Consider the following 12,279-nt stretch of genomic DNA (forward strand, 5'->3'; position numbering starts at 1 on the left):
TTTTGATAAAGTAGGGGAGGTGGATGAAACAATGTAGTCGTATAGTAATGGTTATTTTGGTAGCGGATCATTGGGATGATTTTATCAATTTTGCCGTCTTGGAAATGTTACCCAATATGCCTCTGTGTTGAGATACAGCAAAACTTGTGTAGCACAGGCTTTGTGCTGGACTCAAATACATCTGTCTGACGATCTAAGAGTTTCTGTTTCGCTCGCTATTTGTTGGGGGTTGCGGTTTGCGAACAGGGCTAGTTCTAAAGTAGTGCACAAAGAGCTCTGTATTTGATCTTTTCCAACAGAAATTGATAGCCATATTTCATGAAACTGTAGTTTTTTTTGTATTTGTGGCATATTTCTAACATATTTTGTTTCTCATGTGAAATTTGCACAAAAGTTAAAAGATCTATTTTTGTTTTTTATTGAGGGGGTGCAGGGGGTGGGGGTGAAGATATTTTAATTTGGGTCTGCTACATGTTTCCTATTAAACCCTGTACCCATTCAATGGATTGGAAGTTTCAGTGCATCTTATAATTCTATATAGTTAAAAATGTTAACAAAAACTGTAAACTCAACTAATATGCAATATGTTGGTCCAAAACTCAGATATTTATTTGAGTAAGTACCAGTTGAAAATCCCAACATAAAACAAAGCTTCAAACTTGAAGAGACCAAAATCTACCTTCTTGTGAAAATATTATATTTGTCTGAAAAATCCCTATTTCTTAGCATTGAAGCACATCTGCTGATCACTTGGTGGTCTTGGTATGGCTGCACACATTGGTCACATGGGCATTTAAATTTAGTGCCTTTTTAGTGCCCTATGGTGACTGTTTAATGATCTTTGAATGTGTTGGGTACACCATAGACTCAATTTCTAGGGTCTATGGGTATACAACCTCATACCAACATATTAGTCGGTCAATTTGGACCTCTTTAGTTTTGAAGGGTGTTGATAATATATGTCATTGGATGGTGGTTATTAAGCATGCATTCATGAATATTCATATACCAATGACCTCTGATAACTGGGTGGTCATTTCAATCCATAAGGTTTTCCTCCTCTATATTTATTTCAAGTTGATTCTTGTTCCCCACTTGACTGAAGGACTTGCTACATTTCATCGGGTCGCAACACATAGAATGATTTCGCCTGTCGCAACACATAGAGTGATTTTCCATATTTTCCGTTTCACATAGTGGCGTATAGGTTTAGAGCTAGCTATTATCCTGTCATATAGTTATTCCTTGTTTACTATTAAATATGAAGTTTAATAGTTTGAATATAAAACATCAATTTCAAATGGAATTGGGCAGCTGAGAGATAACAGTGGAGGAGTATCGACTCCGTTACTTATTGCATATCCTTCAAAAACATTTTGCTCGGAGACGCATTTTGTCCTTCGTATGCCACTATGTGTTGCGACCGACGATTTATAAGGATTTTTCTACTCTATGTATCTTTTCATGACGATTCCAATAGTCACCCATTCTACTGAAAGACTTATTTAGGTTTTTCCCAGGGGTTTTTCTCCATGTATCTTAATTTCATGTCGATTCTTGTCACTCATTCGACTGAAGGACTTATTACAGTAGCTACATTTATAAGGTTTTTCTCCTCTATGTATCTTTTCATGTTGATTCTTGTGGTCCATTCGACTGAAGGACTTATTACAGTAGCTACATTTATGAGGTTTTTCTCCTCTATGCACCTTTTCATGTTGATTCTTTTTGCCCATTTGACTGAAGGACTTGTTACAGTAGCTACATTTATGAGGTTTTTCACCTTTATGTATCTTTTCATGTTGATTCTTGTTGCCCATTTGACTGAATGACTTATTACAGTAGCTACATTTATGAGGTTTTTCACCTTTATGTATCTTTTCATGTTGATTCTTGTCACTCATTCGACTGAAGGACTTATTACAGTAGCTACATTTATAAGGTTTTTCTCCTCTATGCACCTTTTCATGTTGATTCTTTTTGCCCATTTGACTGAAGGACTTGTTACAGTAGCTACATTTATGAGGTTTTTCACCTTTATGTATCTTTTCATGTTGATTCTTGTTGCCCATTTGACTGAAGGACTTGTTACAGTAGCTACATTTGTAAGGTTTGTCTCCTCTATGTAACTTTTCATGTTGATTCTTGTCACCCATTCTACTGAAGGACTTATTACAGTAGCTACATTTATAAGGTTTTTCTCCTCTATGTATATTTTCATGTCGATTCTTGTCACTCATTTGACTGAATGACTTCTTACAGTAGCTACATTTATAAGGTTTTTCTCCTCTATGTATCATTTCATGTTTATTCTTATTACCCATTTGACTGAAGGACTTATTACAGTAGCTACATTTATAAGGTTTATCTCCTCTGTGTATCTTTTCATGTTGATTTTTCTTGTCCGTTCTACTGAAGGACTTATTACAGTAGCTACATTTATGTGGTTTTTCTCCTCTATGTATCTTTTCATGTCGCTTCTTGTCACCCATTTGACTGAAGGACTTATTACAGTAGCTACATTTATGTGGTTTTTCTCCTGTATGTATCTTTTCATGTTGCTTCTTGTTGCTTATGTCACTGAATGACTTATTACAGTAGCTACATTTGTAAGGTTTTTCTCCTCTATGTATCTTTTCATGTCGATTCTTGCTGCCCATTTGACTGAATGACTTATTACAGTGGCTACATTTATAAGGTTTTTCTCTATGTATATTTTGATGTTGATTCTTGGTCCTCATTGTTGCTTGCATTTGAGTTTTGTCATCTCTTGGTTTATGTTTCTTAGCACAAGTTACAGTTGTCCCCAGATCTGACTTATGATTCCTCCACGGGAGAGTAGCACATCTTGCTTTGGGTGGTAAATGAGGATTGCTATACCAGTATGGTGTTATTGTCAACTTATGATGACGAAGATGAGATAAATACCGGGGGATGCTGTTGATGAACCTCCTCTTACAATACTTGCAAACAGGGTCATTCAGCAAATCCCACTGACGTTTTGGTCGTCGCTTTGGCATTTTATCTGTGTAAGATAGAAAAAATATTTATTTTTGATAACTTATAATAGTGATGTATGGTACTTTGTGTAAATATTGCCACATAGTAAGAATATAAAATATACTGCACAAAAAATAGTCAAGTGGTAGATAGAACGTGGATTTTGATCTGTGTATTATGATAAGTCATTAGGCCCGATGCAATCTTATTCCCCCACATTATACACATTTGAATGGCAATTTAAGGTAGTGTTTCGAAATGGCAATTTTGGATATTTACTTTATTATTAATTTTGGATGATTTCCACTGCCTTTTGTAATGGGCTCATTACAACGTGATGTATTAAAGCTCACTGGGATATGTTCATAATGTGTGTTCAATGGGAATATTATGAATATTTTGTCATTTTTGAATTAATATTCTCTTTTTTCATTCAAATTGGTATTGTATAAGTTGGGGAAATAATGTCCCATTATTCTAAATGAGGTATTAAAGTATGCAAAACAAACTTCTCAATATATTGACTACCTTATTTGACAATTTGAAAGGGGCACTTCATGAATCATGAATGACAGCCTCATCTTCCAAATTACTCAAAAAAGTTTAGTTTTTTATACCATCAGGAGGAGCCTTGGACTATTACAATGTTTGCAATATCTTTCTTGCAGATTTGGTCGTTTGATAAAGATATCATCAAAATGTGTATGTTCCAGTTGTTAGCAGTCAGAATTTACAAAACAGTGGCCTATGGGTTACTGCAATTACTGTAATTATACATTACAAAACGGCCTATGGAATGCTACAATACACATAATTTATATGCATACATTACAAAAACGGCATATGGGATGCTACAATACACATAATTTATATGCATACATTACAAAACGACCTATGGGATGATACAATACACATAATTTATAAGCATGATTTACAAAACGGCCTATGGGATGGTACAATACACATAATTTATATGCACACATTACAAAACGGCCTATGGGATGCTACAATACACATTTATATGCACACATTACAAAACGGCCTATGGGATGCTAGAATACACATAATTTATATGCACACATTACAAAACGGCCTATGGGATGCTACAATACACATAATTTATATGCACACATTACAAAACGGCCTATGGAATGCTACAATACACATAATTTATATGCACGCATTACAAATCGGCCTATGAGATGCTACAATACACATAATTTATATGCACAACCCACAAATTCAATGTCCGAAACAACTGACCTTTTGAAAATTAGCTTTTTTCGTGGATACCTTAAAAGGATGCTTACATCACAAAGCAAAATATCGGTTTTGTTGAAGTGGGTAGGTAGCCATTTTTTTTTTACTCCATACGTTTTAGGCCTAAGATAATGATTAATATTACCTGTGAGGAAATCAACTCTTTCTGAATAAATTGACTGCAAATAAATCAAATGATGCTGCTGCAATGAGACCAACACCCAGTTTCTTAAATCAGTCAAAGGCAAATCAAGAAAGTCTGTGAATCCAGGCTGTAAATAAATCAGAAAATTGTATAATCTGAACACTCTGAACTTCATGATATTTTCTTAAGGTAGAACACTATGATTTATCTTGTTTAAAGGTTTCCTTAATCACTTGTATAACTAAACCTACAGACATGTCACACACATACACACCAACTATATATTCATAATCTAAACTCCTCAACAAAAGTTTGGAAAGTTTTTTCAAGCATCTGTATCTCACATTTTTTGTGACATTCATATCGTGTTGCATATCAATGGATAGTTACAATACTCCGCTTTACAATGACACACCATTTGAAACAATAACATTTTTCACGGCTGAGTACACGCCTTGTGAATATAGTGGGGTTTCAAACAGAATTTGCCAAATTGACCATTATTCTGTGCTCAAACAACGCTAGCCACTAACCTCAATAGCGGGTGGAAAAACCACAGGCAGCCACAATAGTCAGGCACCTTGCTGCTCACTGACCAGGTTACACGTTACTGTGGGATGGCATTCCATTCTTCAGCAAGGATTCGTTGCAGGTCATTCAATGTGATTGCATGTGATTGGCTTCTCTGGCACGCACAGCACGATCAAGCTGGTCCCACAAGTGTTCAATCGGGTTGAGGTCTGGCCCCCGGGTCTGGCCTGATGGCAGGCCATTTCGGTTCTACTCCCATATTCTGAAGGTAGTTGTTGACTACCGTGCCTCTGTGGGGTGAGCGGTGGAATCTTGGAGGATTGCATTAGGTCCCAGATCATGAGATTGTGAAGATATGGGATTGCAGCTTGCGGCATATAATAATGGTCAATTTGGCAAATTCTGTTTGATACCCCACTACATTCACAAGGCGTGTAGTCAGCCGTGAAAAATGATATTGTTTCAAATTGGGTGTCATTGTAAAGTGGAGTATTGTAGCTATCCATTGATATGCAACACGATATGAATATGTCACAAATAATTTGAGATACAGATGCTTGAAAAAACTTTCCAAACTTTTGTTGAGGAGTTTATCAAGCTGAGCCAAAAAATCTTGATGTGACATATTTTGCAACACCAACAAAGTATATACTATATCAGTAACACAGCATAGTTTCCAAATGGCCTAAGTAAGGACCTAGTTGCTATGGTTACTCAACTTACTTCACCTCCCAAAAATGTGCAAATTCCAGGTGACCAAAATATATACTTCAGAAAAATCATCTAAGATGTGGGGTGAGTGTATTGAATACCATTTAATTCCTGTGTGGGCATCTCATAAGTTATAATAATAAGGCCCTTCACAATTGATTCCGAGTTTACTGTTCAAGATTTTAACAAGGCGGTTCTCAAACCACGAGTCTCACCTGCTTTTTTAGCTCTTGATCAGAGCCCTCGCAGTACCTTAGAAGATCCAGTGATCTCAAGTAAAATAAACCCAAGCAAGTGACTAGTATTAGTGAAGAAAATGTATATAGGCCAATCCCTACCTGGTTTAGACCATTCTGTAAAAAATTAATACCACTCCCAGCAGTACATGTACATGTACAGAGCTTGCCGAAGGCAAGCTTCACTATAGGCAAGCTACAAAGTCACCAACAAGTAAGTAGGACCAATATGCAGTAGGACCACTATGAAGTAAAGATCACTGTCTACCTGAGATATTGGTCTACAAAACCCACCAACCGCGAAAGTCCACTCACCGAGCCAGAACCTGCAGTTGGTCTTTACTATTAGTGTCAGAGGGCATATGGCATGGTTTTTCATTTTTTCTTTCAATTGGATGGAAAATAGGTTGGCTTTGGAGCAAAGCTACTGCTTTTCCGACCGCCTGCTTTTTCAATTACTTTTGGTAGAGGTAAATGAATTTGGCGGTTATCGGCTGGGCACGATTATCTGGCTGATGGTGACTGTACCCACCAAGTGTCATGCCCATGCAACATTTTTTACTAATTTGACCTCAGATGACCCCTGGTGACCCTGAAATGACCTTCCAAAAATTTGGCTCTAAATGTTGACTGTACCCACCAAGTTTCATGCCTATCCGACAGTTTTTACTAATTTGACCTCAATGACCCCTGGTGGCCTCGAAATGACCTTCTGAAAATTTGGCCTTAAATGTTGACTGTTCGCACCAAGTTTCATGCCCATATGATAGGTTTTACTAATTTGACCTCAGATGGACCCCTGGTGACCTCGAAATGACCTTCCAAAAATTAGGCTTAAAATTTTGACTGTACCCACCAAGTTTCATGCCTATACGACTGTTTTTACTAATTTGACCCCTGGTGACCTCGAAATGACCTTCCAAAAATTTGGCTTTAAATGTTGACTGTACCCACCAAGTTTCATGCCCATCCAACACTTTTTACTAATTTGACCTCAGATGACCCCTGGTGACCTCGAAATGACCTTCCAAAAATTTGGCTTTAAATGTTGACTGGACCCACCAAGTTTCATGGCCATACGACAGTTTTACTGATTTGACCTCAGATGACCCCTAGATGACCTAAGTGACCTTGACCCACTAACCAATACAAACCGGTTCTGTCTCGGGTCAAGATGCACCCACCCACCAAGTTTGAGGAACGTGCGACTCATAGTCTCCGAGAAAATAGGCGGAAAGCAAACTTTAACCAAAACTTTAACCAAATTTGTCACATACACACACACCCCCCTGTTTGTAAATGCGTTCAAACGAGGACCTCGACTTTAGGAGGGTCTAACCGAGGACTTACACACCCGCCTTTTAATCGACACACCGTGGACCTCACGCAAAACACACCTGACAACTTACTATCCAACTGAGACCCGTCCTATACCCGCTATGGGGACCTGTCTTATATGCTATCTTATATGCATATTTGCATCATTTACGTCATCCTGGACATAGTTTCAAACCGAGGACGTCCTCGTTTGGAGGTGTGTCCTTGTTTTATGGTGTGTATCCATATGTAGGTCCTCATTTGACGTCATTTACAAACGCACCCCCACCCCTACACACACACATACACACCCGTGTCCACCGCCAAACGAGGACACCTAACTTTTCACAGTAAAACCGAGGACCTTATACATTTGAATTTTCACATTTTAATCGTGGACTTTTGTGTGAAAACATGACATTTAATCGACTAACCGAGGACTTTGACATATTATCGGCAATGGGGGACCTTACCCCTATGCAATTTTGAGCTGTATAGCGCCCTCTACATTAAGCGTTAAAAAACGAGGACGCCTCGCTTTTGTGTGTGTCTGTAGTTTATAATTGAAATGTCAAGTGGGTGTCCTCGTTCGTTGGTGAAAACGCACGCACATACATACATACACCCCTACATACGGAAAAGTGATTATATAGTCTCCTGCCTTATCAGGCGAGACAAAAATAGGACGAGGTGACTTTTAATTATTAATTTTTAATTATCTATTATTTTCTTTATTTAGTATTAATTATCACAACCAATTATCAAACCGTTTTGATGGGAGTCGGCATTTAATTATTTTATTAATATGGTTACTTTTACACATATAGTATCAGGTGCAGTTATGCTGTTTGTTTATTCATCATTATTGTTGATATGATGCATGTTACTAGTTAGAAAGTAGCAAGTAAAAGTCATTAAAAGTTATTTTAAAGGAGAAAATCCAAAATAAAAATAAAATAATTAAATATTTTGCAATTTTCAATTTTGGACACGGGCGGTTAACAGTAAACTAAGAATTTAATGTGAAGGGCCTAACCTGTTGAAGTGTTCATGATATGAGCATCATACTGGAAGCAACACAGAGCAGGAGTGATTACAAGTTTCTTTATCAAATGATGGCAAGAAATCGGCTGAATCCAGCATTTGTACAAAGTTTCCTAACTACTCAAATATAATATTAATACATCAAAGTTTAGTTAATTCACATACCTGTAATAACATAAAATGTGAAGGATTAAGGAATCATAAGACATCAATTTCCCACAGTCCTCTATCAGATCTCTCCCCTTCCCTATGCTATATCAGTGCAGGGTCACAGGCTTCTATATACCACTGGCTGGATTGCATGCACTGACCCAGAGGTCATGCAGAAGGGACAGTCAAGGTTCCTCCAATACAAGAATAAAGTTGTGTTTATGGGGCCTGTTTTTCAGAGATTCTATACATGTTACATTTTAATGCTGATTTCTTGTCGCATCAAGATGTGTTGTATTGAATACCATTTAATTCCTGTGTGGGCACATCCAAGTAATAAAATCAACCCCCCTGTAATTGGATTAGTAAATCTTAAAAGTTATAATAATAATGCACAAATCAATTGTAGTCCCGGCCCCCCAGGGGCCGGGGATAGCGGGGACCTACCCGGGGACTTGGCCGGGGATGTAACAGCTCAACGTAGCGGGGCGAGTCCGGGGATGTAATGCCTCTCAAACAGGCCGGGATCTACCCCGGGAGTGTACCCGGGACGTAATAGAAGAGTACTCACAACTGTGCCAGGTCGTATGCGGGGGAAACACTAGTCTGTTCATCATCATCTTCCGATACTGTGCAGAAACCTCCGCTGGAGTATACTCGCACATTAGTTGTGGTGCATTCAAGTAAGTGCAGACAAAGAGTGCTGATCCTATATACAAGGTGAATGTGCAGCTTAAAAAGATGACTGGAAAGTGGATTGGTTAGGTGAAGGAGACGCCACACACTCTGGACTTGAAGACGTCTAGGGTTGGCGACTCGACAACTTCCTGGGGCAAGGCATTCCACTGACGGATAGTGTCGGGAAGAAAGAGCCTTGCAGTAAAGCTGTCTTGGGAGAATGGAACATGGAATCTCTGAGAGTTGCCCCTGGTGGTGGTGTTTGAGGGTATCAGCTGGCTGTCAGGAATGTCAATGAGATGGTTGACGATTCGGTACATCATGGTGGCTTTGGAGATTGCTCTTCGTTGTTGTAGAGATTCCCATCCGAGGTCATTCAGCATGGATGTAACACTGCTTTCTCGGGAGTAGTCGTTCATGATGTACCTGGCAGCGCGGCGTTGCACAGACTCAACCTTGGTGATATTTCTCTTGGTGGTAGGATTCCATACGCAGCTGGCATACTCAACAACTGGTCTGACAAATGTATTGTAGCAACGGGTCTTGACGTCACGGGACAGCAGCTCAAGTTGCGTCGTAGGAAACCAAGGGATTTCATGCCTTTCTTGCTGGTGCAGTCTGCTTGTCTGTTCCAGGATAAGTTGTCAGTGAATTCAACACCCAGATATTTGGCGGATGGGACTGCCTCCAGAGGATGGTCATGGATAAAATACGTGGAATTCACTGGCTTGCGGCGTTTGGTAATGCGAAGAAGTTGGCATTTCTCGGGGTGGAACTCCATCAGCCATTTCCTTTCCCATTCTTGCAAGGCGTCAAGATCGTTTTGGAGCTGGGTTGCATCATCGGTGTTGTTAATAACACGGTAAATAACGCTGTCGTCAGCAAACAGTCTCACATGGGAGTCAACAGAGATGCAGTCTGGGAGGTCGTTAATATACGCCAAGAAGAGTAGTGGGCCCAGGACTGTTCCTTGGGGCACTCCCGATGACACAGGTGTTTGGTCTGAAGATTCTCCATCCAAAACCACCTTCTGGACTCTACCCTGGAGAAAGTTGCTGATCCAGACGAGCAGGCTCCCATGGATGCCATAGAACTTGAGTTTATGGAGGAGGCGATGGTGTGGCACTTTGTCGAACGCCTTGGAGAAATCAAGAAGAATGAGGTCGGTTTGGAGGCCTTTATCCATGTTGTGAGCAAGGTCGTCAACCGTGATGATGAGTTGAGACTCACATGAGCGGGACTTCCTGAAGCCATGCTGGTGGTCAGTCAAGATGTTGTGTGACTCGAAGTGGCGCATCACTGAGCTATGTACGACATGCTCGAGGAGTTTACAACAGATGGAGGTGAGGGAATAGGTCTATAATTGGCTGGTTTGTTCCGGTCACCCTTTTTGAAGACTGGTGCGACGATGGCCGACTTCCACACATCAGGGAGAATACCACTATCCAAAGAGGCCTGGTACAGAATGGCAAGCATGGGTCCGAGGCTATCAGCGAGTTCTTTTAAGAGACGGGCTGGGATGTTGTCTGGACCGGTGGCTTTATGAGGGTTGATCTTTTTCAACAACTTGATGACACCATTAGTTGACACCTCAATCTGTTGGATTGGTGGAAATGGGCTAGGTCCAAGGTCTGGAATGCCTGAAGTATCTTCATTCTTGGTCAAGACAGAGCAAAACTGGTCGTTAAGGATGTTGGCCTTATCTTTGCTACCTGTATATGTTGCACCCAACGGACCACGGAGAGGAGCAACACCATTGTTGTCGCATCGCTTGCTTGAGACATGACTCCAAAAACGCTTTGGGTTTGCATTGAGGTCTGGACAGATGATGTTGTTTATGTAGCTATTGTACGCCGCCTTGCATGCTTTTTGCATTTTCTTCTTTATGTCACTGTATCTGGCCCAAAGGCGATGTTTGTGTTTACGGCGACAGGAGCGGGCTTTGTTGTAGGCACGTTGTTTACGCCTGCTGAGCTGTTTGATTTTGCGAGTGACCCAGGGTTGGTTGAAGCGATTTGAAGTGAGTTTTGAAGGAACAAGATCCAGTATTTGAGACAACTTGGTTTCTATGGTGTCCCACATGTCGCTAACAGAGGATGAAGTGTCATATTTTTCAACAAACTCCTCCATCATCTTGTTACCTTCATGATGAATTATATCCATGTCTGCCTTGTTCCATAAATAAATCTTCCTCCGCACAGGTTTGCGGCGCTTGGGTTTAATATCTGTGTCAACAAAAACAATCTCGTGATCACTTATTCCTGGGATTGGTAGGCACTTGTTGACACACGATGGGCGATTTGTCAGGAAGAGATCCAAAGTGTTGTCCAGTCTGGTGGGAAAGGTAACAATTTGGTCAAGGCCAGACTCCGTCATTGTAGTAATCATGTTGTTGTTAATTGCTTGTGTATACTGGTGTCCTACAATAGTTAAACTAGACCACTCAATGTCAGGCAAGTTCAGATCTCCTCCTATCCACACTATAGATTTTTTGTTGCTATTGACAACTTTCTGCATACAGTTACATAGGCAGGTCATGTAGCTCTCGTTGTTATCAGTGGGGCGGTAGACAGCGCCGACAATGAGGGATTCACTTTTGTTTATTCTGTTCTGTTTGATATTCAGGTCAATCTGAACAAAGATGGCTTCACAGTCATCAGCTGTGAGCAAAAGTTTACCATCTAAACCAGGGCCAACACCTATGGCAACTCCGCCGCAGCTGTCTGATCGGTCCCTCCTATACACCTCATAATCTAATTCAGGGGGAAGATTTCATGATTGGCGATGTTTGGATTCAGCCAAGTCTCTGTCAGAATAACAATTCCTGGTTTGGCGGTGTGTAAGATGTTCCAGAATTCAACAAGTTTGCTTCTAATACTACGGCAGTTGATAACAAGGACACCAAGATTTGCAGGTGGGTTGGAACTGGTAGCTTTAGTTGGTGGATTGGGCTCATTCGGGGATGAACAAGCAGAGGGCAAGCCAATTGGGCTTGTAATACTGCATCCGCCATCAGAGTTTTCCTGCGATTCATTAATTAATGTTGAAAGTGTCGTATCAGAGTTGGTAATTATTGACTCGAAGAAGCTTGATGTAAACTTAGGGATACCACAGGCAGGACATTGCCAACTTGCACTGGTGGTACACAGGTAATTAAATACATGTGAACTAATGTGGACACAATTCTTGTGGAACCAAACTTCACAG

General features: G+C 40.1%; 2 protein-coding genes across 2 annotated transcripts; both read right to left on the minus strand.

Annotated features, from left to right (window-relative positions):
- Nucleotides 1-715: 715 nt before the first annotated feature.
- LOC140170542 (uncharacterized) lies at nt 716-3,020 on the minus strand. Its single transcript, XM_072193891.1, has 2 exons — nt 1,925-3,020; nt 716-768 (listed from the first exon to the last, which is right to left on the minus strand). Exons 1-2 carry the CDS (start codon nt 3,018-3,020, stop codon nt 716-718), a joined length of 1,149 nt encoding a protein of 382 aa, XP_072049992.1.
- A 7,348-nt stretch (nt 3,021-10,368) lies between these two features.
- LOC140170544 (uncharacterized) lies at nt 10,369-11,610 on the minus strand. The gene has a single exon (XM_072193892.1). It carries the CDS (start codon nt 11,608-11,610, stop codon nt 10,369-10,371), a length of 1,242 nt encoding a protein of 413 aa, XP_072049993.1.
- Between the last annotated feature and the right edge of the window lie 669 nt (nt 11,611-12,279).

The sequence above is a fragment of the Amphiura filiformis genome, chromosome 14 (genome assembly GCF_039555335.1).
Source record: "Amphiura filiformis chromosome 14, Afil_fr2py, whole genome shotgun sequence".
NCBI classification, from domain to species: Eukaryota; Metazoa; Echinodermata; class Ophiuroidea; order Amphilepidida; family Amphiuridae; genus Amphiura; species Amphiura filiformis.

Excerpts from the sequence above, each read along its gene's own strand:
- LOC140170542 (XM_072193891.1), bottom strand. The coding sequence starts at position 3,020 with ATGCCAAAGCGACGACCAAAACGTCAGTGGGATTTGCTGAATGACCCT. Across the intron at positions 769-1,924 it reads ACCTTATAAATGTAGCTACT|CCATACCAAGACCACCAAGT; the intron begins GTAATAAGTCCT and ends CAATGTGTGCAG.
- LOC140170544 (XM_072193892.1), bottom strand. The coding sequence starts at position 11,610 with ATGACCTGCCTATGTAACTGTATGCAGAAAGTTGTCAATAGCAACAAA.